The sequence below is a fragment of the Fistularia commersonii genome, chromosome 23 (genome assembly GCF_037954325.1).
Source record: "Fistularia commersonii isolate RoL2024-O1a breed Wild chromosome 23, RoL_Fcom_v1.0, whole genome shotgun sequence".
In the NCBI taxonomy this organism is placed as follows: Eukaryota; Metazoa; Chordata; class Actinopteri; order Syngnathiformes; family Fistulariidae; genus Fistularia; species Fistularia commersonii.
Window position 1 is genome coordinate 5,902,814 of NC_141306.1, and position 26,525 is coordinate 5,929,338.

Below are 26,525 nucleotides of genomic sequence, written 5' to 3' on the forward strand. Positions count from 1 at the left end.
AATTTGCATAATATCTAAACATTATATCTTCCCATTTTAATTGGCCCCGTTGGTGTGTGCGCGTGTGACCGTGTGTGTGGGTGTGGGTGTCGAGCAGAAACAATTTCAAAAAAAGGGACTCGGGCCATTTTTGACCTCGGGCTCTCACGCTGGTGTTGAAAGAGCACTAAAAGGTGTGCTTCATCCACGGAGGAGGAAACATGAAAGATGTTGTGATGGGATGCGCTTACCTTTTGCTGCAGCCGCCACCTCTGCATCTCCTGCGGAAATGGGGTCTGGAGCATTGGCGTTATATTCACCCCTAATCGCTTGAATACATCGTGGTAACACGTTGGCTCTCAGCAGGGCCTGCAGACCGCTGCGTTGAGGAGATACTTTTCCAAGAGCATCGCCATGTGTTTTTCTGTAGAACCCCACAGGAGCTGTCAGTTTCAGCGGTTGTCATCCCCAAAACTCTTTACGCTTTGACTTTTTTTCATGCTCCCAACTCATTAATTTTGAGGACAGGATGTTTGGCAGCAGCCTCACCCCCCCCCCCCCCCCCCCCCCCCCCCCCCCCCCCCAGCTTACGGCGTCCATTGTAACCGAATTCTCGTTGTTTACTTCACCTGTCAGTCGACAGGTTGATGTGTTTGCATCGGGGACTTTTGAAAGTCTTGGAAGTTCTTGTAAAGCGTTCCTGTTTGAGGGTGCTGAATAATAATTCATTTGCTTGTCACAGTGAATTCCCTGTTGCTTTTTCTCTTTTTCTGAAAGGGTGATACACGTCGAGATGAGCCGGCTTATGTGAGGTTCACTCACTGCTCATACGATACAACAGTCCATCCTTTTGTATGCGTTTTTTAATGGCAATGAGCACATCTGACTTATCGAACCCCAACTCCAACTTGGTCGAGGAACCACCCGGATGGTGAATTCTTGTCAAAATCTTCTTCTTGTGGCAACTGGACTTGGTCTTCCCTTGAGGACAATCCGAGAGGCTTGAAAATCAAGTCCAATTTCCACGAGAAGAGGATTTTGATAAGCACTAACCGTGACCTGAATGACTGAGATTCTCTACAGACATACCCAGATGGTGTTTTCTATACCGTTCTTTTCTGCACCATTTATTCTGACCGCCATCCTTGTACAGGATGCGAATCGATTGGCGGTCTTGTTATGTTGATCTTTACCCCTCGCTTCACTCGACGCTAAGATTTCGCTGCCTTTATTAAAACGGAACTGATTTTGTATCACTCACATAATAATAGGTAATAAAGTGTTAGGAAGAAATAGATCGCTGCTGCTTTTTGAAAAGAACCCCTGTGACTCAAGCACGTGTACCTTAAGCCAGTGATCCCCAACTTTTTTTGTACAGGGACTGGTTTTATGCATAAATATGTTTCTTCAGACTACTTAAAAGAGCAGGGGGTTCAAATAATTGTGAACTTTCGTTGGTTCAAAGTATTTAATCTGAGTACAACAATTACACTTTATACTAGGCAATTTCAATAGTAAGCGCAGCAGTAGCGTAAAGACAGAAATAGTTATTTTTCAAAACAAGATCCGGAAGGTTTAATGAAAAAAACTTTAATTTGTACCCAGACAGATTTTCTTTGCAGACCAGTACCAAATGATCTGCTGACCGGGGGCTTTGGGAACAACGGACTTCAGCCACACATTCAAATACATTTCATTGCAACTATCAGAAGTGTTGGGCGTGTGAAGAACCCCGCCGTTAGCTATCGCTATTTTGACCAAAATGTTATTCGGCAGCGATCGCTCAAAGTCTCTCTGGCGTAGCCGGCCAAAGGAGCTCGGACCTCTTCGTCAGTCAATTTTCTACTGGTTCTGTCTATCAGCTGACCAGTGCCAAGACAGTTTTTAAAAATGGCAGCAGGAAGAAGTATCTGATAATGGGCATGGCCTATGAGTTCTGTCAATCACAAAGCACCTAAGTCAGGGTTTCTATGGAACCATAAAAACACCCTGCCTTGGAGAAGGAGAGATCTAGTTGCCGAGTCCACGGTTGTTCCACTTGCTGTCCGAATGTTCGAAAAACAGGCTAACTCTTGAAAAGGTTCTGGAAACTGCAAACAGTTCCCACAGTGCTTAAGGGGCTCCAGTTCGCTCTGGCCAAATCTTCTCAAGGCAACTGTGCTTGATTCTTCAAGAGACAAAAAAACAGGTCTAGCTGCAATGACAAGATTTAACAACGATAAACCAGGGTCTGGAAGACTGAGGACGCAATTTAGGACACCAGTTCATTGTGTTTTGAAATGCAGCGACAATAAAAGGCTGTTCTATTCCCCTATTGTGTTCATAGACGTGTTAGCCTGGGTTGAACCCAACTGTGAGACAACTGTGTCGAGCTCTGTTTTTAGCTCTTAAGCAATTTACTTAAATAGTTTAAATAATCAGTTAGAGAGGAGCCTCGTACCTTCTCTTTTCTTTGCCGCTGAGAATCAACTGTGTTTTTTTTCTCTAAAAATTGAACTCTGTAGCCGACACGCTCACTAATTTATCTCTCTAAGACCAGTCTGAGCATGCAATGTTAAAGAACCATCGGCGTATGCGATTCCATGACCTTACCTATACCCGTCGCCGTGGATACGCTGGTTCAACCAGCGCGTCATGTCGTCAGTTCAATGTAAACGTACCTCGGGAGTTAATTAGGCACGATGAAGTTCACCGTTGTTAATGAGCATGCGTCTCCTTCCCGACATCAGCAGATGGGTTCGCACCATTACCTCCATCCGCCAGCCCCTCATTGCGGTATTGAGGTCGACCTTTACGACGTCACACAGCCTGTGTGCGATCGCACAGCCACTCTTGCGGCTGCTAATGCAAGAGATTTTTAACACAGAAAATTGTACATTTAATTTAGCTTTTTTTTTTTTTTTTTTAGGATAAAAAAAGAACAAAAAGCAGTGTTGTAACAGTGCTAAAAAATGATTATGACACGATAGCGATCAGACCACATGTAACTTAGAATTATACGTCACCAGTTTCAATTAGGAAGCCCATTAAGTAATGTCCAGTGTGTGTGTGTGTGTGTGTTCACGCGCGTGTGCTTTTCACTTCTGCACCTAACTATTCATTTGCGGTGAGGATTAGGAGCGGTCGAGGGCAGATGGATCCACAGAAGCAGAGGACAGCTCAGGACAGCTCAGTCTGTGGCATCAACAGGGGATTGTTGCTGTGAGCGCATGCGTGAGCGGATGTGTTTCTCACAGCGTCGGCGATCCTGCACGTGTTTATTCGAGAGCTACCTCATGCCTTGACTCCTCCCCTGTCTGATTTCAGAGTCTTAGAGCATGCCGGAGAGTCTCTCTCACTCTCTCTCTCTCTCTCTCTCTCTCTCTCTCTCTCTCACACACACATATGCACGCACTCACACAACAATAACAACAACACATTAGAAGCTGCCTGAGGCTGAAAAACTGAAATGGAATTTCATTTTTTTTGTGTCGGATGGAGCAAAATAAATAAATAAATAAGATAGATAAAAGTTGCAAAAAAACAACAGTGTTTATTTTCACACTGAATTAAACAAAAAAGACTCGACGGATTATGGGTTCCAGTGTCTGGCTTTTCGATTTTTTTAAATTTTTTTTTCATTCCACATTGGAACATTGAAAAAGAATATGCCTCTGGTAAAGAAGGGCCTTGGTTATGTAATGTGACCGTTTGAAATACATTAATAGGATTAAAAACACGAATAAAGGAATCAAATTCTGATCTAAAAAGAAAAAATAAATAAAGTTCTGGTACCATGACAATAACAGTTGTTATTCCAGGGGGGGAATCTATCAAAAAAATAAAAAATAAAAATAAAAGCCTATACTGGCTTGTCATGGGGAACATGCAAGGAAAATGAACACAACCGCTTATAAATTACCTTTCATTTTTAACTTAAACTAACTTCATATATTCTTTAAATATTACAAATACTTTTAGACATAATGCTTTCATAAAACTAATTATGACTGCATAGCCATAACCGTATTATATTTTCTTTACTATGTGTCTGAATTTCTGCAAATATCCACCACATAGTTTTTTTTGTACATTGTATAAAAGACTGAACACAATTTTTACCCCTAATGTCATGAAGATCTGCGACTTTGCAAAACGCAGGAACTGTTTTATTCCACTCAGAGCTGTGTACAAATACACACACAAACAAATACACACAACATCACAAAAATACCAGTGACTTATCTGGTACTTAAATTTAATTTTTTTTTCCCAGATTTTTTAAATATTTCTTTTTTTTTTTTTTTTTTTCATATCTTACTCTTTGCTACTTTGGAAAGGCTTCCACAATCTGTCATTCTTCCCTGAAAGCTCCTCAGTACCTGGACGTACATGGAGCTCCATGGCAACCAGCTGTGTTCTTGAAAAATGTATGTCTTTTTGCTGCCAGCATACTAAACAAAGGTTGGCTGTTTTTAAAAGGTGATTGCTAGACACATAGTGGATTTGTGGAGAGCGGGTTTCACAGAACATTTCAGGTCAGATATAATTGATACTGATTTAGTATTAATTTGAAATGCTGTTATAACCTTTGGAGATGATGGATGTCACAGGTCGCGCCAACCTAAAATACGTTTTTTTTTGTTTTTAAAAAATAAAAATTACCTCATTCATGAATAATCTAATTAGTGAGGTCATCATTATATTATGATGTCTTTTAATTGGTTAAAAATCCCACACCAAATCTGGATCCTTTGATTTGCCTCTTGAATCGTCTGAAGTTCAGTTGAATGAAATCAAAGAAGGAGCCAGAGGAATGAAATATTCATCCAGTCACATTGCCGGAACGAGTGTGTCCTACTTGCATAGACGTGTTTTCCTTTTCGTCGGCCGCTTCCTGCTTGTGTGTCGGGCGAAGACTCGACATGAGAGGGCTTCCTGGAAAAGTGAGAGCGCTTCCTGGAAACCCCAACCGGGCCTTGGAAAATCTAGCATCTAGTGATTATTGAATCTTTTTACAACTGCAGAAAAATGGTTAAAAACACTAGAAATCCCTACGGAAAATCTCTTAATATTGGAAGTGAATCGGTCACTATTTCTCTATGTATGATTCTTATCGAAATTTTCTTGTCTTGGCAATGGACGTGAATTTCCCCCCTTGAAGACGTTTCACCCTTCTTCCGAGGGGCTTCTTCGATTCTATTGACCTGTGCGAAGTTTCCGAATAGAACTGCCAGGGTTTTGTGCGGGTCTAGGTTGTGGTGGCTTGTTGTGTAAATGTTAGAGTTGATCGTCAGAAACTAGGTCTAATAGGGTTGCTATGCTCATTGGGGTGTCATTTATTGGAACAAAAAAGCAAATGAGAGAGTGAATGGTCCTATGTTGTTACATGACACGAAAATAATGCCGTGATTTTTGCAGTGACAGACTTAAAACTTCTTTTGAGTCTTACTTGAGTCGCAGTGCAGTCCTATCAACTCGGTCGTCAAGCATAAGTTGGTAGTCAAGCACAGTTGTCGCTCAGTCTTTGCCTTATCTTGGGGCTTATTACCATATCAAACTTGCAAATCTTTGTGTTATGTCACTAAAGACTGAATCAACAACCAATTGATGAGCTCCAATAAATGCGTAAGGGGAAACCTGGTAGACAAACAACCCCCACAGCGGTATTGATGTACACTGTGAAAGACGTCCCGATCGGTAGGGAGCGTCCAGAAAGAGGGGTGGATGGTGGCGCTTTGGGCAAAACAGCTGAGCTGGTAGCATGTCAACTCTCCAATCCATCATGACCGAGTGGAGAAGGAGAAGTGACGGACTGCAAATACCCGCCGAAAACATTGCATGATGGAAAATAATTGATGAAAAAAATCGGATCGGAGTTTTCCTCGAGTCTTTTCCAACTCTCTTCAAAGTCATTCGATGTAAGATCCACAGTCTCAGCCTCATCTGAGACGAGGCTGAGACTTAAAACTCGAAAAACTTTTTTCCTTCATCTCGTCTTTAGATGTGAGCTGGTATGAGATGATTTTTAAACGAGTCTTTTCCAAATCTTTTAAGCAGGCCAGCATAAGAGAGTGGCTGGTTGTATGTCCGTACACGCGGCTTGCTATATATCTATATCGACGGGCGTTTACCCGACCTCTCGACCCAATGACAGCTGGGAAACTCCACTCCCTCACCTCTACCCAACCAGTGAAGGATTAGTGGTATAGATAATGAATGGCTCAATAGTTAAGTTGTTTTAATTTTTTTAACTTTGCAGTGTCCGTGCAGAGGCACGAACTACTCCAACTTTATTATCGATTTCTGTACGGATAAAGGCAAATGTGTGTGCAAACACAGAGTGGCTCCATGTGGACATGAAGGGGGAAAAGGGCCTTGGCTGAAACACAGAGAGCCCTATTTTTAGTGTGAATGCCTGTTTCTTGTGGTTTAGTAAAGGTCATGGACGCATTCCCATCGCTCGGAGCGCTCTGGAAAACCGAACCCTTATGCCAAGCTAACTCACTGTAGTTTGATCCGAGACCTATACCACCGGTCGCGTGTGCTCAAGTGCCACATTCAACACCTGACTTGCCACATCATCCCCCCCCCCCCCCCCCCCTCCCCCCTCAAAATGCCGGTAAACTCATACGCCCAAGCGGTCGCCTCCATCCCGAGCCGTAGCACGATGCCTTTATATCAAACCCTCGCCGTCATGCCTTTTCTTTCAACTCATTGGTCGCCCTCCACCGAGACCCACGGACGCAGGCAAGGTCACACATGCCTTAGGTGTCATGGTGAAGCTCGCCAGCGTTACAGCTGCTGTTGACTTGATGTCCGAGACGGAAAGCATGTCAGCTGTAGGCATGCGTCTCTTTACATCGCCGCCGCGAGCGTGTCAGGCAGCCCAGTATTTTCTTTTTAATGGGGATGGAAAGTCCTCTTCCCTTGAAGTGAAAGCATACACTTCACAATACTTGATAGAAGCAAAAAAAAAAAAATAGCGTTTCTTTCATTTTTCCGAGTCAATTTACACTCCGCAGACAGTGCAGTGAACCGTGCCGCCCCTTTCCTTTTACTGTGTGTTTTCACACGGTGAGGATAAATGCGACGCAATGAAAAACAAAAAAATCTTATTAAGCTAGAACGAATAAATCTGTATTTTTATAACAGAAAAACAATATATCCAGCCAATACCAATCAGATACACTTCTGGAAAAAAGTACTCTCTTACGTAGTGGTTCATTATGTCAAAGCTTTATCCCCCTCCACCATAATAACAGCAATAGCAATCTGTTTGCAACACGAGCCTAATTAGACCGCCTCCCCCGTCACACATATTACATTACAATTCAATGTGGATCACCACAAATACTTTAAGACTCCATAAACAGCAATATCTGCTCTAATTTAACCCGGTGGATTCTCACCTAGCAGCACAATGCACACCGGGGTAGAAACGCAAGCGCACGTGCGGCACACGCACGCGGCGATTCACGTCGTTCGACTACAGCGGGACTCTTTGCGTTTCAGCTCACACTTTTGTCCGGGTGATATTTTTTACTTGAACACAAGTTAATATTAGTAAATTAGTCCTTTCATGTCCCGGAAAATCCCGGAAGACTTAATTTAGCAGACCCTCAGGATGCTGTGCAGCGGGTTTGCTTCTGATATTTTACAAACCTGCCGCAGACTCTTTTTAGAACAGTGAAGGCCCGTCCACTAACTGGGCTGACGCAGTGAGTGGAGGGAAAGACATCAATGTAATTCAAACGGCAAGGCGCAAAGCGGCTCTGTGACCTCACTGGGGAGGCTGCTGCAGCCCGCTATTACGTAACAGGAGTGAGCGTTGGAGCTGAAGGGAGTGTTCATGCATAAAAAAATCAAATAAAAAAGATATGTAACATGTATATTATATAATGCATAATATAATAGTAAAAATGTTGTTTTTTTTTTTTACATGTTTTTTTTTTTTTAATGTATGTATTTATTTTTTAATTGTACAAAAAAATATATATTTTCAGCGTGTGTGTTTGGGACCAAATTTAAAAAAAAAAAAAAAAGCCGGTCAGGGAGGGTGATAGACATAATGGAGAAAGTGACAGCAGTTGGGATGACAGGTATTGAATCCAGCGGAGGAGGAGGAGGAGGAAGAGCTGGAGAAGATACTATAGGAGAAAGTCTGACTGTCTGGAGGAGAAGAGAGATGCACGGTTGAGATGCAGATGAGGGCTGGACCTTAAGAGGTTGTGCGAGGCGGATCGGAGAGTGACGAGGCATATTGTGATGACGGGGAGGGATTACACATGCTGAAACACACACACACACACAGACGTACGTGGAGGGAGGGAGGTAGACGGGGGGGGGGCGGGGTGTCGGGAGGCTGGACTAGAGCCACTGGAAGGGGGTAGAGAGTGCGTGAAAGAGGGAAGGGAGAGAGGGAAATCAACAGAGTAGCCTTTCCTGCCTGCCAGCAGCCATTGTGCGGGCTGTCGGAGCAGAGAGCAAAAAGTTGTGCCTGAGACTTGGTGCGTCTGAGCCAGAGACCCCGGCGCTCATGCCACTGGGAAGTTTCTCTCAGGACCTCCCAGAGCTTTGCTGATCAACTCGAGCTGCCGGCCACAGAATCCTCCTGAGGAACTCGGGGTTTCTCCGATGAGCAGTTCCAGTAGACCCGGCTTCACTGGACACACGCGCACACACACACTCTGAACTAAATATCTGCTGGGTTTCCAAAGTTACTGCAAAGGGAGCAACATGCATATCTTACAGCCATACTGCATCAACAGGTTGGTGAATTTGTGTGTGTGTGTGGGTGGGTGTGTGTGTGTGTGTGTGTGCGCTCTTGCACATGTTTTTTGATGTTTCATGCGCGTGTGTATCCCCCCTGAGCGATTGCTCAATATGTTTACAGCAGATAAAAGCACGTCTGTTATTCGTCTCCACTTTCTCCTATAATTCACATATTAAATCCCCCTGGATCAAATGAAAATGTCAGAAACGGTAAAGAAATCACGCATGGGGGGGGGACGGGACGTGGGCGATTCTCAGACTGCTTTCCTTAGACTTTTTGGATGAATGAATTAGTCAAGTCGCTGCACAAATCTGGGGAAAACAGAATGCTCTTATTTGTGGAGAACGAGGGTCCGAAGGCTGACTGTCAGCTGACGGATGATCGCCCTCCTAATTCTGTTTGTCACGGTGGGGTCAGTCAGCCGTGCCTCCAAATAGTTGAAACGAGTGACTTGTTGTCCTATGGCTTCCCGCTGTTTGTTACATTAAATTGCACGGCGAGCTTTGCAGCTCAGTAAAGGGTGGTTTGCCCCACAATATCACATTTTGGTGACGCCGGTGGAGAGGGTTAATGATACTGGGATGTGACGAACACTACTATTTAGACATCCCTACCGGCATTTGCTGAGGGTTGTCCATTAAAATGTATACATTATATTATTGCCCAGCTGTATTCCATTAATAAGAAAGTCATTTCTTCCATTGTCATTTCCAGTTTTTCACTCTTGTTGCAAAAGTTGAGTCGGTTCTCACGCTTTTAATTTTGATCTGCAAATTCAACCTTCGATGACTTCTATCCACTCGCTCACTCGGATGTAGAAACATTTACATTCGCGACGCAATTTCTCCCCTCTGTCCAGAGGAGAAAATACAAAGCACAATATCAATTACATAACGGACTTAGAAGCTGATAGCGTTTCACACGTCGCCTTGTCACTCTGTTCCTTTGCTGTGCACCCAGACGGCGGTTGCTGGCCGAAGTCCCACGGGGTGGGAGGGCTAACTGTAGTTTCACTGAGAAGTGTACATGCTGTCACTATACACTGTGGTATTTATTGGACTCTGCGTGTGTGTGTGTGTGGGTGGGTGCACGCGTGTGTGCATGTGTGTGTGTGCGGGCTCTTTGAGTCATGACTCAAAGAATAATCTTTATCTGTTTAGCACATACCTGCCTGCCGGCGGGATACACTTGTCAGTTAAGTTGAAAGGTGTATCGCTGTAAACCAGTCGGTCTCTCCGGACGGGTCTGAGAGGTTTGACTTTTACTGTGAAATCCTCAGAGACGACATCTGAATACACAGATCAAAGTGTGTGAGACTAGTTCAGATGCTTGAGAAATAAATAAATTCCGGCGGCTCGACGTTCTTTTTTTCGAGAGCGTATTGTATTGCGGTAACCTTTTTTTTTTTTTTTCATGAAATACCGAAAGGAGCACAATAAGCGTTTGTTTTTAACGGACGCCCAAAGTATCTCGCTGAGCGACGTCGTCGTTTTCTAGCACATCTCCCAGCGATCAGTAACCAGACCTGATGGCCTCCCTCAGTGTTGCTACCTGACCACGCTGACGGCAATAAAATTAACGGATCCGCTGGACTGTGAAGAGCGGCGAGAACCGAGAGAGACGTTTGTTTTGGTTTTTTTGGAAGAGGATCCTGGATCTGACAGCCAGAAAAAAAAAGGGGTGGGGGGGGGGGGGTCTGGCATTACCTAATACTGCTTTTGGGAGAGGAGAGGGGTGGAGAGGAGGCAGGGTTGAAACAGGAATAGCTGTGAGAAAAGAGGGAATGTTTGACAGAGGGAGAGAAATGAAAAAAAAAACAAAAAACAGGAGGGGAAATAGTGAAATGGCGGTGCCAACAAAGAGTGAGGGGGATTTTATAGAAGAAAGAGGAAACATTTATTGGGAGGGGTATTAAGAAAAAAACCAGAACACAAGGATGTGCTGAAAGGATGGAAGGAGAGAGAGAGAGAGATGGAGGGAGGTAATCCAAATCTGCCAGCAGAAACAGATACACATTTGATGCTCCGGGGAGGAAAGAGAAGGAGGAATTAGGATTTGGAGAAGGAAGGAAGCGCCATCATGATACACTATTATACTACACTCATTATAATTATTGTCATAGCTATATTATTTCTTTTTTCCTTAAAAACTATATTCACACAAACCAGTTATGTTTATACGAAGTCCCCAAAATCACACAACGTATGAAGTTATTTAAATGCCTTGAAAGTTTCAAATGAACATACAAAACTGATTATACTTTCGCTGATGGACTCAGAGTCTTGTGAGGGAAGATGAAAAAATGATGGCAGTCCGTCTCTCTCCACGGCCATCCTCCGAAATCATATTTACTTTTTGCGTCCGTCGTCTTGTTTTCCAGTCGGCGCCCGAAGCTTCTCGCCCGCCGAGGCGGTAGCTGATTGGACGTTCGAGAGCCTCGCCGCTCCTCAGGGCTCGGCCCCTTCTTTACCCCAACTGGCAGATACCGCGGCCACTTCGCTGCCCGGCCACTTCACACCCCATCTTTCTCTCAGTTCACCAAACCAACCCCCCCCCCCCCACACACACACACGCAAACACACACTCAGCCTACCCCCGCCCCCTTTCACTTCCTTTCACAGATATCGACAAAAGGCCGGCCAGAGTCTCCCGGCTCTCCGCTAATAGCATGTCGGTCGGGATCAGGAGCTCCTCCAAGTGTCCTCTCGGCCACGCCAACAGTGTCCCCGGTTGAGGTCACCAGGTCTCCTCACGTGTCGAAAGTGTAGCTGGGGTTCCGTTTTTCCTTCTTTGAATCGTCTTGGTGAACACCCAAGTATGGCAGAAAGACCAAGATGTCTAAGAATTTATGTTGGAACATTGTTTTTATGATGTCCAATAACGTCCAATGTCAACATGCAATCGGCGTTGGAGTCCCGACTGCCCCTCCTGCTTTCCCTCATCTTCGCCCGTGTAGGCAAAGTAACATCCCGCCACTTCCAGGCCGGACGCAGCGAGTCTAACAAGTCCCGGTACTCTGACGGGCCGTTGGACTCGTTGTTATAGCGATGAGTATAGGAAGTATCTGGTCATGCGTTTCTGTCAGCGTTGTTGTATTTTGTCGCTCCGTCGTTTCCCTGCTGGCCGTGAAACAAATCGCCCCTCGTGGAGGCAAGAAAGTTCAGCTTTAAGACAGAGTCCCCCTCATCCAGGGTGTGAAACTCCAGGACAGCGGCACTCAGATGGTCCAGAGGAAGGTTCTCCGGTCTCCCCGTCCAAGGCCGGGTTTGAAGCCCTGTATCCCCCACCACATCCTCCACATCTTTCCAAGTCGGCTCTCACGCCCACTGTGGTCGCACATCTTCAATAATTGAAAACAGGACAGAAAAAAAACAAAAACAAAAAAAAAAAACAGTCTTATTTTGAAAATTATTCTTTAATCCATCCACGTATTTATTCATCCATCCACTCATTCATTCATACAAGGAAACTCGGGCACATCGCACTCTCGTGTACCTTGGTTTTTCACGGATATCGACATTGATCGGCAGCCCTGCAATTATTTATCCTTCAAAATAAATCGATCAAAATGAAAACAGAAGTAATTGGGGAAGTAATTGAATCCGTTCCCTCGTGCATTCGTGTCTGGAAATAATCAAATCTTACCTAGACGCTGATGAAAATTGACTGCTTATGAAAAGACAGGTTTTATCCCACATGAAATCACTGCTGTCATGAGGGAAGCAATGATGAGATTGGGATTTGATGTTGTGACTCTTGATGATTAGCTGATATATTTCATTACGAATCCAATTTAATGGCTTAAATAATGACCTTTCAGCTTGGTTGAAAAACTAACCTAAATCTGTTCTAATTCCACCCACTCATATGCCAGGATTACTGCAAATTCAGTCGCCGTTCTCATTAAATCACTTACGTGTTTTAACCTTAATCTTCTTTTTCATATTCGGTCTCGCTCATTTCCTCCCGTTCTCCATCTCGTCCCCTCACAGGTGGCCAGACGTGCCAAAGAGAAAAAGGAAGAACAGCCAGTCCTCACTGAAGAGCATGTCTGGTAAGGATAAATCATTTGTGCCTGTGAATGAAGAGATAGATCAAAAGTTTTGCCTCTAAATGGGACGCACTGGGTGATTTCATGTCTGGTACATCTTCTTTGTATAAAGTTCGTCCCGGTGGCACGGTTCGCATTAGTTCAAGAGGCTCATGGAACCTCCTAGTGGCCGTAGCCAGAAGTGTGTGTCTAAATATGTAGTAGATGCAAATAACGGCACCGGGAAAAGAAATAAACTTAAAAGACAAAAAACAATATCTTGCCACTTACCTCAAATCCCACCTGCAATAACAGAGTAAGTTCACCCCTTCATAGAGACAGTTGTCTTAAATAGCAGTGGTTGCAGCAAGGTCATGTGACCTCGGTTTGGAGAAGAAAACAACTAGTTCAAGATGCTCCACTTTTCTTATTTTTTTCAAATATTTTCCATTCATGGATGACGGACCGTGTTAATATGTTCGGAAAAAGCGTGTCTATTGTTTCCAAGGTGCTGCAGGAGCTTTCACTCACAGCCCTCAGGTTAATCTGTTCAACCTGGAAAGTGCTTGCTGAATCCACCAGTCTTTCACAGAGATGATGGAGAATCTTTTTTTTTTTTTTCAAAAAACTTGAATGGAGGTTCTTTGCTAATGTTGAATAAATTCAGTCTTCAAAATGCCTGCCTGCGCAAAGGGATGCTTTATTCAAGCGTTCATCGCCCTGATCAGGTCAGTCAAATTATCCTGAAAGTATTTGCACGTTTCCAGCATTTAGCGGAAAAAATTGTCGATAAAGTATTGCGTTGTCTAGAAAACCTAATGTGGATGGGACTTATTCTTGAAAGGAAAGTTAATGCCGCAATTTACTCTTTCCATTTATAATCTTCATGTCCCAAATAAAAGCCCTGAGAGTTTCAAAGCTATGCTAACAGCCGCAGTTCGGATCCCCCTCAAAAAAGCCAATGACACGTCCCTTTAAGGCATTTATTACACCGGAAATGTCGGTAATGACTTCCATCACCAGCATGCCTCTGCGCTGCCAATTCCAAAGTTTCAGAACAAGCTCCCCTTCCAACTCCAACATGTAGTAACCACAGGAGGATATTCACTGACAGCGCTGTCGTAAGATGATGTACTTAAAGGGAAAAAAAAAAGAAAGCACCACAAAAGGTTTTGTGTCATCCTTTGTTTGTGTCTGTCGTGTCGGAGGTGATGCTACTGTGAGGACGGGAGGAACACGTCGGGCGTGAACAAAAGGCTCGGGAAGTTAAGTCGAGGAGAATCCTGTGTCAGAGAATAAAACAAATGCTTAAATGTCACATTTAGTGAATTCTCCAAATGCAACCATCATTAGTCCGGGCGATATCAGGTGTAGTGAGACAAGGCTGCCAGCTGGATGTCTGTTCCATCCTGTATCACTGTCACTTGGGGCCCCAAACACAGGAGCTTCATTGAGGCCCCTGTTGTAACACTGAGCCCCTCCTTCCTGCCTCCCTCTCCTTTTCTACCCCCCCCCTTTATCTGCTACTTCCTGTCTGGCCCAACTCATCACGCCTCAAACTCTCCCCCTGCGCTTTATCCTCCTCACCACTGCCCCCCCACCCCACCCACCCCACCTCCACTTGCATCCATTCACTTCATTCGGTCTACATCCCATCCTGTCTTCTTCTTCCTCGACCTCCTCCTCCTTTCCTATAGCTCTTAGCATCTCTGTTCCAGGGTACATCCCCAGCTACCTGGAGAAGGACGAGCCATGCGTCGTGTGCGGGGACAAGGCCACCGGCTACCACTACCGCTGCATCACATGTGAGGGTTGCAAGGTACGGTGCGTTTCGTCGGAGTCGTCTCGGAGGCCGGAGGACAGAGCGGAGAGAAATCCGTCGGCTGTTCTCGGCCCCCGGCCTCATTTCGATAACAATCCGGCCATTGATATTAACGGCCCGTGAGGGGGGGCCGCAATTTTACGCCGTTCCAGACAAAAGCTGACCGACAGATGTTGCCGTGGTCCTCCAGCTTGGATCGCGGCCACTACTGAAATACTCCAATACTGCCGTTCATACCGGCACTGAAAACGAAATAGTTTTAATTTACGGGATGGGTGACGGTGGCACGTCTAAGACTTTGTACTCGTGGATTAGCAGTCAGCCCTCTGACGGGGGTTCTGAGGAGATGTGACCCGGATAAGGAATCCGGCGTGACAGAAGGTGAGCCTCTGATTTATTGCCACAACTAAACAGAGCCAGCATTGAGATCGCTTTAAAGACCAAAAAAAAAAAAGAACCAAAAACCAGTCAACTGACCGTGACGGGGGGATGAAAACAGCTTCCCTGATGTTCACTACGCTTCACGTATTGTTAACTTGCATGCAAACTTAATTCTTATTGCATTAAAACCAAAAAGGCGTCCGGAACATTTTGGGTTCACGGTGAAATCTGCAGCCCGAATAATGATTCTGATAATCAATTGGATTTCACAGCACTTCGCTTCACACTGTCATGGGTGATGTTTTGTTGACTTTCTTTCTTATTTTATCAAAAAAAAAAAAAAGGACATATACAGGGTGAGACCTCAGTAGATTGGCCGGTATTCGAACTTGATTTAGGGTTTTTAAATCAAATAACATTTCATGCCGTGTAAGTAAATCAGCTTTTGGAGTTGACTCCTGCTCTTTTAATATTGTAGAGTCCTAAAATAAGACCATCTCTTGTCTTCTGCTGTTACTGCTTGTAATAAAACTTTGGATGAGGTGTGTCCAGAGAGATATTGAAAGGGGAATGTGGGACTTTTTCCATCTGCAGTCATGAGTTAAATACGCAGGTAATGAGCTTCGTGTGGTCAATAAGAGCCGCTCTTTCTGACTGTTTATGCGGGTGAGAGGCTGCCGCGGGGCGAACGCATGAAAGTTGCAGGATAATTGGCCGCTGGCAAAAACTTCAGTCCACTCCCTTGAAGTCTCAGGGAAACTACCTTTGGGAAACCTCTGCCCAGTGTCGATGAGACGCCGTTTACAGTCCAGACAAGAAAAGGAGAACTTTATATCCAGGGGCCTAAAGTGTTGACTTCAGATCAGCAAACATCCACTGGCCAAACCAAACCAAACCAAACTAGTAGACCGAGTCATTTGTAAAACTGGGTTTGTACTGGATTATGAAAGGTGGTGGTAGTTGCAGACCGGGTCTCAGGAGGTCAGGCTCCGGGTATGACTGACCTTTAAAAAGGTCCGGGATAATGATTGGTCTTGTAATTCAGTGTAATTATCAGTTCGAGGCCAGCATTTGGCGCCGTAATCTTGAACCTCCCCGCCGAGCAACATCAACAGTGAGCGAGCTGTCTCTTCATCTGTGTTGGGGGTTACCAAATAAATACCCAACAAAGAAGTATCAATATAATTAGCATTTGTAGTATTTTTTTGAAATATTAAAGATACTTCCAGCACTGTCCCGTGAGGTTAAATTTTAATAATCATCACAGTTTGGAAGAAAAACCACCGACGATCGGCTTCATACTGAATAGAGTGCCCCGGGGTTCTTGGAAAAGTTAGCTCACTTAGCATAGTAATAAAAGTTGCGGTCGCCAGAATAGAAATATTTGGTTTGGAAATGCCCACAGGCAGCGGATTTACAACGCAACTGCTGGACGAAGGGTGGCGTAAGGGAGCGCTACGCCAAGGGTCAAAGTGATAGGAGCTATTGTTCCTTGGAGATGAAATAATGGAGTGCAACTGGTGGCTGAGGAGCACCGGATTTAGAAAGGCTTCAGGGGAACACTTTTGATTTTGTCTGACAGTTACAGAAAGCCGTTGCTGTGTAATTATCACAAGTTTTGGTTTCTCTTTGATAAGTTTTCTTATAAGAGTCTCCACAGAATTGGCACAACAAATTTGCCACAAATGGAGTGTGCTGGTTCGTGAAGTAACTCCAACCTGTTTTGGTCACAATATAAACAACGCTATCTCTCAGGGCTGCTGTTTTACTTAACAATCGGCCAAGCACATCGAAATACGTTATTAGGAGTGGTACATTTTGAATTTGTATATGAAATAGTGCAAACGCAACCAACGTGTGCTCCGCAGAACTCCTCTACATGCATTCATTTTAAAAAGAGTAGTTGATCTGAAGATAAGGGGCGCCTCCTGTTTTTCCAGCTGCATAAAGTCGTCCTACTGAAATCTTTCTGATAAGTTATTGGGTTGTTGTCAAGATATGCGCCCCTCTTGCCTTGAGTGGATTTGAGCCAGGCTCCAGCTCTGGCACTGACAGGAAGTAAACAGCAGCAAAGCAGGGTTTTTATTTTATTAGTGTGCAGCCTCTGGTTATTCTACAATTCTCCAGCATTTTTTCATTTTTGAAGAAGGACTTTTTTTTTTAGTCGTGAATCCTTCTCCTAAACTGGTATAACAGTTGATTTGCTGTATTTAATTCACCCCGATCAATACGGTGTTACAATCATTTGCGTTTGTACCGACAGGGTTTTTCAATAATTATAACTAATAATGTGTCGCTTTGTCCTAAACTTCTCGATTTTTTTTCTGTGTTTCTGGCTATTTATTTATTACGTGACAAACACAGCAGTCACATCACAACAGTACCTGGCACATGTTTGAATAACATCCTCCATTAATCATTTCTCATGAAACTTTTCCTCAAGTCTTGTTGAACTGTGTTGCCGAGAGCCCTCGAGTTATTTCATAATTCAGCCCCTCCTGGGAAAGCTGCATTCAGCGTGCAGTCACCAGCCTGCCATGTGATGCACTCCGATTAATACACCAGTTTCACAAGAACCAACCCCCTCCCTCTCATTCTTTTACCCGCCTGCACTGGCTACTTCCTTGTTTTCCTTATTCCAAGTATATTCTTCTCTTTTCCCGTCTTTAGGGTTTCTTTCGTAGAACCATTCAGAAGAACCTCCATCCGTCTTACTCCTGTAAATATGAAGGCTGCTGCATTATCGATAAGATCACCCGCAACCAGTGCCAGCTGTGCCGCTTTAAGAAATGCATCTCTGTGGGAATGGCCATGGACTGTGAGTCGCACACTCTTCTCATCCAGTTAACCGCTCTTAATGTCACGTATGATATTAATTTTTCAACCCCCCCCCCCCACCTTCTCCTGCACAGCTGAAACATTCATCGCGCCACTTCGCTCGGCAACTCAATATATTTGCCTCGCCAGGAGCAGCAACTCTGGACAGATCATGAAAATTGCTTAAATTTTGCTTTTATTGCCCCAAGCAAACCCCATTGTAGTCGATACCCATTGTACTTAATGATATACATTGTAATGCATAATAATAGACGTAGAAGCCCAGTCATGCAAAACTTAAGTCAGTTATAAGGCACATTAGAGAGATTACATTTCCAGGTCCTTCAAGCAATATGTATGAAATAAGCGACACTGCGCTGTGCTCCTTGTATGTGGTCTTATTTTTAATGTTAATACAGTGAGACAGTGATGGATTGTTACAACGCTGCTTGGCTCTAACTCATTTTCAGAGCATCGGCATGAATGAAAATAAAAATTCATTATCAGTAACGCTCTTTAGATTAAAAACCGTGGTTTCCAAGTTTTCAGAATGCATATTTACCTCTAAATCCCACCCGCCTCCATCCATCAGTGGTACTGGACGAGACCAAGCGCGTGGCGAAGCGACGCCTCATCGAGGAGAATCGGGAAAGGAGGAAGAAGGAGGAAATGGTGAGGACGCTGCAGATGAGACCCGAGCCGAACACGTCCGAGTGGGAGCTCATCAGGATGGCCACCGAGGCCCACTGGCACACCAACGCCCAGGGATCCAGCTGGAAACAGAAGCGCAAGTTCCTGGTAGGCTCAGACGCTCGATCGGGTTTGAGATGGAATCACTAATCCCCAACCCCAAAGAAGAAATGAATGGTGTGAAAAATATGAATAAAATGGCAAATCAGTCACTTCTGACCTGCAGATAATACAAGTAATATATATTTCATTATTTGCCATCCGGTCTCTCTCAGTTTTCATATCCATCACGTCGTATGAGTTTCATAAATCGACTGTGATTATTTTGTTTTTTAAAAACATTTGATTTGGACGGCGCAGTGATTAGCACTTTTGCCTCACGGCAAGAAGGCCCTCAGTTCAATTTTTTGGGCTTTTCTGTGTCAAATTTGCATGACTTCCACATTTTGGACGCCAGAAGCCCAAAAACAAGCAGCGGATCAACTGAAGAACCTTGATTGTCCAGATATGAGTGGGATGGTGAACATTTGTATGTCTACATATTCAGCCCTGGGATTGACTTGCTTTTTTGACCCCTAAAATTTGGCATGTTAAAGCGTATCGCTGGCTCTTGAACGCCGAGAACCGCTCCAGATAACGTGTAGGTCTTTGGATTTGCTTTTATTGGGAAAAAAAACAGTTTAGTGTGCTAAAACGGTTTCTCACGTAGCTTCTTGGAAAAACGTTTTCACACTCTCTGCCGTAACAATTGATTTAATCCCTCAAAAACATGTGCTTCAAGAAATCATCCCAGAAAATAAAAAAATAAAAGAATCCTAGAATAAGTCAGGGTCTGTATATTTGCTATGAATTAACACTAATCACTGTAGGCCAGTGTTTATGAGTTGACTCCTTGCCTCAGCTCTCCTTGCTGCCTTCCTCCAACCCGCCGCCCCAGCTTAACTAGTTGTCCTGATTGGGCGACGCTCTACCCAGAGCCTTTAAATCAACCATCAACTTAAATCTCTCCGGACGGCGCTAAAAAACATTTGTGTTCAGGCACTCGGATCGGGATGCGCGGGGATCCAGGTTGTGCAAGACAGAGGGCGCAGCCTTCCGTTCCTGCATAGCTCAGTCTGTTATCTCTGAGATCATATGAAGCTCTGGATTTCCATATTGGAAGACTAATTGGTTGCAGGGATCAGAAACTGTGAGCTAAAAAGTCTTTGAGATAACAAGTTTAATTACTTAGTGAGCACAATCCAAATCAAAAGCTTGTATTATAGTGTGAAATCATAGTAATGTATAAACTGATGCCCTATCTTTTATCGACATGCAGTATATACCAATTCTTAATGTCATGTTAAACAATAAGACATAGCGCTTTTGCTGGGTTCGCCGTTCCAGACGCGTCTGTCCTGCTCCTTTTCAGACGCTCTTTTCAGAGAAAAATACAAAACAAATCAGTCTCTCATGTGACCGATGCACCGCAAATATGAATCCTAAATATAGATGTAGTCACACTGATACTTTGCTGTCCGTGGACGGCGGGCGGTTTAACTGAACTGATCAAATTCATTTATCCAGTTGATGAGGGTTTATGTGTTTGTGTATCTCAATGTAATTGCCTTGGCAGTAATAAAATAGAACTATAGATATTACTTGACTATAATTATTATTGAATGCAATTATACTGTTTTTATTGACTATCAAATGTAGCTCTTTACATTGCTGCTGCTATTACTAATACAGCATTAGTACCAAGAGGCGACATTTCACAGTGCGTATAGACAATATTGATGTAATGACATTGTTATGGTATAACAGCCTGTGGTCATCTTCTTTTAATTTGAAAACTGATTTAATAGTACTCGAAAAATACAAGCTGTACATATAATTCACTTTCTTAATGTTCCCAGACCCCAATAAACCAGCTGACGAACGTCTCCAAGTACCGCTGTGGCAAATTTCCACTAGCGGAAATAAAGGACGAGTTAAAATCAGCAAAAAAGGAACAGAGGAGCTCTTATTTCTTAATTTTAATTCAACGACGTCTGGTTACGAATTACAGCCAGTTACCAGAATTAGTTACAAAGTTTAAAACGGTGTGTCTGAGCATCGTAAACTCATTGTAAATATCGTCCCCGCGAACGAATAAAATGTTCTCTTTCGTGTGGCCGTGGATTCGGGGTCGACCTGAGAAATTCTCTCAGTCACAAAGGCCTTTTATTGTTTCATCCGCAAAGGACAGTCTGAGTAGCCGCCGCATTTCTTCGCTGTCTAACAAGAATTATACATCTTCATGTGAGCAAAATTAAAAATTTCCCATCACAATTCCTCCTTTGTGCATTCTATGTTCACCAAATCCATCATCGGATTTTTAACCATCTCTCCTAAAATCACAATATTGAATTAGTCGAATTATAGTATGGTACATCTTGTCCCGCTTTGGACTCGATTTCGGGAGCGTCTTCCCAAAGGGGCTTGGGTTGGAAAGCGGCGCAGAAGGCAAATCCTGTCATTATCATTTCTGCGTCATTTCTTTTGGCGATCGCTCCCGTGGCTCGCATTTTGATCCGAGATGGCGGCCTAATTTCCTACTCAACCTTTACGGCTTGGTTTGTTTTCCGCCCTCGTCACACTGGTGCCACGAAAAATATAAATAAGATAAATGAAATAGCCGAGGCGTCTGCCAGCTTTCTCTCCTCACCCTTCGGGATAAAGTGTCTAGCGATCAGTTCCTCCTGCGGTCCAGATATCATCTCCGGAGGTCATCCGCACTGACTTGACCGTGATCGATTATGAACAGCGTTTAGCAACAACGACACGGCGCAGTTTTCTTCACTTGCAAAATCTTTTATCTTCCCCAGTGACGCGGTTCAGCGTCGCTTGGCGCATCAAATTGATGCGGAGTTGTATCGTTTGGCAGCCGAAAACTCTCTTGCCACCCATCCGTGGGTTGGGACGTCGGCACGTGAACTTTGCCAAGACTAAAGAATAGATACGGTTTATACCTGCTTGACCTTCTAATCTCTTCACTTCCTGTATCTGTTCTTCTGAAGCTGGAGTCCAACTTGACATCAAGCAAGCTTGCAAAGAATTGAGTTTTATTGGCGTTCCGTCATCCTTGGATTGTAACTTTGCCACTGTGGTTCCCCGTTTGTAGCCCGACGGCATCGGCCAAGGTTCGATGGTACCCACGTCTGACGGAGACAAGGTGGACCTCGAAGCCTTCAGCGAATTCACCAAGATCATGACGCCCGCCATCACACGCGTGGTCGACTTTGCCAAGAAACTGCCGATGTTTTCAGAGGTTGGTTGCCGGACGGTGTGGGAATGCGGGTCCGTTCGGCAGCAAACAAGCAGGGAGCATTGGAGGATGTGATATTAGATAGAGCAGAGCATCCCCTAACAGATCCTGCTGTGATTGTCTGCTAAAATCGAGCCATGAATTCACATTTAAATTTATCCTCATTTCTTTGTGACAACCGTTCTATTATCCGACTGTCTGCGAGCCAATGCGCCGCTAGGTGTAAAAAATGAATTCGTGCATTATCGTCACATGCGACATTGGGACACGCTCGACGCTAATGTCGGAATGGCGCGTGTAAAAACGAAACATTTCACGTCCTCTGCAGTTATCAAAGGGTAAGCTTTTTATTGTGGATGAAGAACGTAGGATGTAAATCTCCTCTGAAACATCCGTGGATTCAAATCAATTTGGACATTTTAGAAAGAAAGACGGGGTTCATGCTCAACTAGACGCCACGATCGACAAAACACTTAAATTCAAGTTAAGTGGGCTATGTTTGCTGAAACAGCTACGTGCTTTTTACAACCTTATAAGTGAATGTTATCATTAGCTCCAGGTTTGCATTGTGGGCGCTGAGAAACCATTTACATGCTTGTTGTATCACCCACCCGTGCACAAACGCGCACACACACTCATCTCTTTCGTGAGCTTGAAAAATCACATTCTGAACCTTTCAGCAGCAAAACCAAGCTCGTTCTGGCACGATAATAAACTGATTATTCCGCCCGCGTTAAAAAAGAGACGTCGACTTCCAGATTTCTTTTTGTGCACTATCCAGGTGGCAAACGCCTAGATGTGACCATGTCAGTGTTTTTGTCTTCACCCGCTCTTGTATTATGTCACCGCGGCATTATTTTCCTGTTTTCCCAGCTACCCTGCGAGGACCAGATCATTCTGCTGAAAGGTTGCTGCATGGAGATCATGTCGCTGCGCGCCGCCGTACGGTACGATCCAGAGAGCGAGACGCTGACGCTAAACGGCGAGATGGCCGTGAAACGCGAGCAGCTCAAGAACGGCGGATTAGGCGTGGTGTCGGACGCTATCTTCGATCTGGGCAAGAGCCTGGCCCAGTTCAACCTGGACGATTCGGAGGTGGCGCTGATGCAGGCTGTCCTACTGATGAGCTCAGGTGAGTGATAAGAGATGGCGGCGTGCGAAACCTTGTTTAGGAGTCATTTCAAAAGCAATAAAACAACATTAACTTTGGCTGCTACTGTTGGTGCACCATTACCATACATGGAGATCGGAGTTGATCGCAGGTCATGAAAAGATTGAATTAATTATTGAGAGTGAAGGGACTGCTCTGGAGCGCTTCTGTTTCACAGCAAGAAAGTCCCAGGTTGGATTCCGACAGCGGCAGCGAGGTTCACGCGTACTTGAGAATGAGAGGGTGGTTTAAAAACATCTTTAATTAAGCTTTTAATAGGCTCAATACCCGTACTTAACATGAAACATTTGAGCATCAAAATGTAAAGTAGGCATCTTGATTTAAACGTTTAAAAAGTTAACATTCTGTTTTGATTTGGGATATTCACATATAAATTCCATCCCAGTCTCAGGGTGCGATGCTTTTTAAAACAACTGGCCTTCACTTGCCAGAACCTTGGGTGGGCAACAGGATATTCCTGCTGTATTGGAAATAATAAACCCTGACAGGCTAATTGCTCAGGAAATTAATAACGTTATGGAAAGAGATTTCTGCAATACTTTTTAATCGTGATGGCGAGACTGTGAATGTATTTTATCAGTGACGGCGGGGAGCCACATCCAATCTGTGAACAGAAGAGGAAACAAATGAACATTGTTGACACGCGGCCGGGTTCGGTTTAATCTTAGCATTTTGCTTTTGTTATATTTTCATCCGGGAGCGAGTGTCATCATTGAAAGAAAAAAATAATAATGGCAAAAACAATAAAATATTTAATAACTAACTCATACATTTTTCAAGCCAGAAAGACCTAGCTCTACATCTGAACTTAGATATTTAACACGCTCCCATAACTCTTATTTTTAGGGCAACAGAATCCACGGCCTATTTCTCTAATGCTCTCCCGACGGTGTGAACAAGGAGCCGTGTGTCCTCCATGGCCGGGGAACTCCGCTGCTTTTTACACATGTGGCTCATTTTACGAATCACAAGGTTCCCTGTTTAGAGTCTGTTCTCTGTGGGAGGTGTGTGTGTGTGTGTGTGTGTGTGTGTGTGTGTGTGTGTAAGCAGTATTGATCTTGCTGTCAGAATTGGTCTGGATACTATGAACCCGGGCTACGTGTGTTTCTGAATGAAAACAGGTCAATAATTCAATTCTTTCCCAATCCTTCAAAAATCTGGGCTAGTTTGTAGACATTTAGGTCACGGTTGGCTTCATCGTCGACATCCCGTTCGCATCTCATACTCGGCATTCCTTCGTAAATTCTGTCTTCGTCAAAATAGGCGACGGCTTGACATCATTTGCGCCATGCTTCATGTCGGCTTCGACCAGCACGGACAAATGTGAAGGGGCAAGAAAGGTCAAAAAATGGACCGCTGTGTGTAATCTTCTTAGTCGTGCCGCTCTGAGAGAGCATTACAAAGTTGTCGTTGGGTTTAGAGCGAAGAGAATTAAACCTGTCATTACATTGAAAATGTCACTCTGAAAGAGTTATTCTAATCCAATTAGGATTCAAGTGAGACGATCATCTGTCATCGTTTCCTTTTCTGTTGACCGCCAGACCGTTCGGGGCTGACGAGCGTGGAGAAAATCGAGCAGTGCCAAGAAGCCTACCTGCTAGCGTTCGAGCACTACATCAACTACCGCAAGCACAACATTCCCCACTTCTGGCCCAAGCTGCTGATGAAGGTGACGGACCTGCGTATGATCGGAGCGTGCCACGCCAGCCGCTTCCTCCACATGAAGGTAGAGTGCCCCAACGAACTCTTTCCCCCGCTCTTCTTGGAGGTTTTCGAGGACCAGGAAGTGTGACTTGAAATTCAAAACACTGGCACCCGCTTGAGGAATGCTGGACATGGAAGGAATCAAATTGGAGAAGCGGAAGAGAGGATTTTTAAGAGGAACCAAATGGAGAAGGAAACTGGATTTTTATTTTATTTTATTTCCCCCCCTCCCCCCGATCGTTCGACTTCACAGGGGCATGCCATGTAAACATTTCTGTCCCTCTTTGGTCAGAGCACCGAGCACCTGACACCAGCACTCACAGTTCCACATCGCCGTCGAGAAAAGAAAACTGACAACGTGTGTCCTGTCCCTCTGAGAACGCACTCGTGACGCGTTTAAACTTTCGGCAGATATTTCAAGTCCGCCGAAATACACACACACACACACACACGGCACGGAGTAAAATTGATATGCAAACACGTTTTCCTGCACCTGTACGGGGGGGCCCGGATCCCCCCCCCGCCAGACACACAGCTGCACCCCCTGACGCCATTTTGACCTGGGATTAAAATACACGTGAGATTGTCCCCTTGCAGTCAGGTTTGACCACACACTAAGTAAACCGGCTGAGGACGGGTCGCCGCCCGCCTCCGGAAGCCGGAATGCCACTGGTTGTCAGTGAACTGCAGTGTAACCTGTTACAAACCCTAAACAACGGAAAGTCAGACAGCAGATATCTAGGTTTGAGATGTTCCTGTTAATTTAGTCCTCTGAATTTCATTCAAAAAAAAAAAGGCCTTCCTCTCCGTCGGTAAACAATGCAGCCACACAGAAGACGATCACCTACGTAGCAACCACAACAGTGAGCCTCCACTCCGCCTTCACTGTGTTTTGTTGTTGTTGTTGATATTGTTGTTGTTGTTGTTGTTGTTGTTTTGACCAGCGTGACACGACCTAGACGGAGCAATCGGGTCTCCATTGGATCTCGTCGTAGACGGCGGACGGACGCGTTATCCGAATGGAATCACATTTGAATCCCATCCGCATAGACCCCACGTGCGGGACTCGATTTTATAACCACCGGTATAAATGGGGCTACCTGTCAATGCAAACCTGACTGGTTTTGTCATGTCTGGAATACCCACAGTCAACGCATCCAACACACACACACACACACACACACACACACGCCTCACAAACACGTTCAATCACAGAACTCTCAAAACGAAAAAAAAAGTCTCCAGAGCATTAGTTCCTCAGGCAACCCCGACCACTTGTGTGCACCTCCATCTCAGTGGCATCCTCCTTCTGTGTGTGCAGCCCGAACAGTCGTCAACCTACCTCCCTTTACATACTGACCTCTCTCTTTGGCTCTGTCTCATGCACACACAGGGACATACACACATATTCTCACACATAAAACAGCACAACACTTTTACCTCATAGCTTATACAAAAAAAAAAAAGAAGTGTATTTTCTTATTTATGTTGTGGGTTGTGGTAGTTTAGCGGCAGAGCGCACAGCCATGCAGTCCTCAGATACCTATGAATCTCTCTCTTAGTGTTCGGAGAAGTCACAGTGTTAACACTTTGTAGGAGCCCCTCGTCCAATACCTAGGATTCGGACATACCAGCCCGGCATATTATAAAGCTTTACGACTACAGCAAGATTGTTTTTTTTTCTAGATCAATATCTTACAGCAGCAGTCAAAATGCATGGTAAGTGTTATTGTAGGCTGCTGACCTGCATCCCCATCCGTCAGATAGAAGTGAGCAGAGTCCAGAGTTTCCCGCCCCTTTTGTTGTCAGTGCAGATCCCCTTTTAGTCGTGTCACCGGAAATTCACCGGAACAACCTCAGAAATAACTCAGGAACAGAAACGCTCAT

The 26,525-nt window shown here is 44.5% G+C and overlaps 1 protein-coding gene across 4 annotated transcripts in view; it reads left to right on the top strand.

Moving 5' to 3' along the window:
- LOC147220767 (thyroid hormone receptor alpha) overlaps positions 1–25,434 on the top strand; it is a 64,566-nt gene extending 39,132 nt beyond the window's left edge. The window contains exons 1-8 of one of the 4 annotated variants that reach the window (XM_086170294.1): positions 8,371–8,729; positions 12,727–12,788; positions 14,462–14,583; positions 17,638–17,785; positions 18,377–18,582; positions 21,620–21,766; positions 22,637–22,895; positions 24,476–25,433. In XM_086170294.1, the coding sequence (XP_086026420.1) occupies positions 8,698–8,729; positions 12,727–12,788; positions 14,462–14,583; positions 17,638–17,785; positions 18,377–18,582; positions 21,620–21,766; positions 22,637–22,895; positions 24,476–24,726 (1,227 nt within the window). In that variant the 5' untranslated portion in view covers positions 8,371–8,697 and the 3' untranslated portion in view covers positions 24,727–25,433. Of the gene's footprint in view, positions 1–8,370; positions 8,730–12,726; positions 12,789–14,461; positions 14,584–17,637; positions 17,786–18,376; positions 18,583–21,619; positions 21,767–22,636; positions 22,896–24,475 lie in introns of those variants that run through there. The other 3 variants (XM_086170295.1, XM_086170293.1, XM_086170292.1) reach the window with 3 other exon arrangements.
- The last annotated feature ends 1,091 nt before the right edge of the window (positions 25,435–26,525 follow it).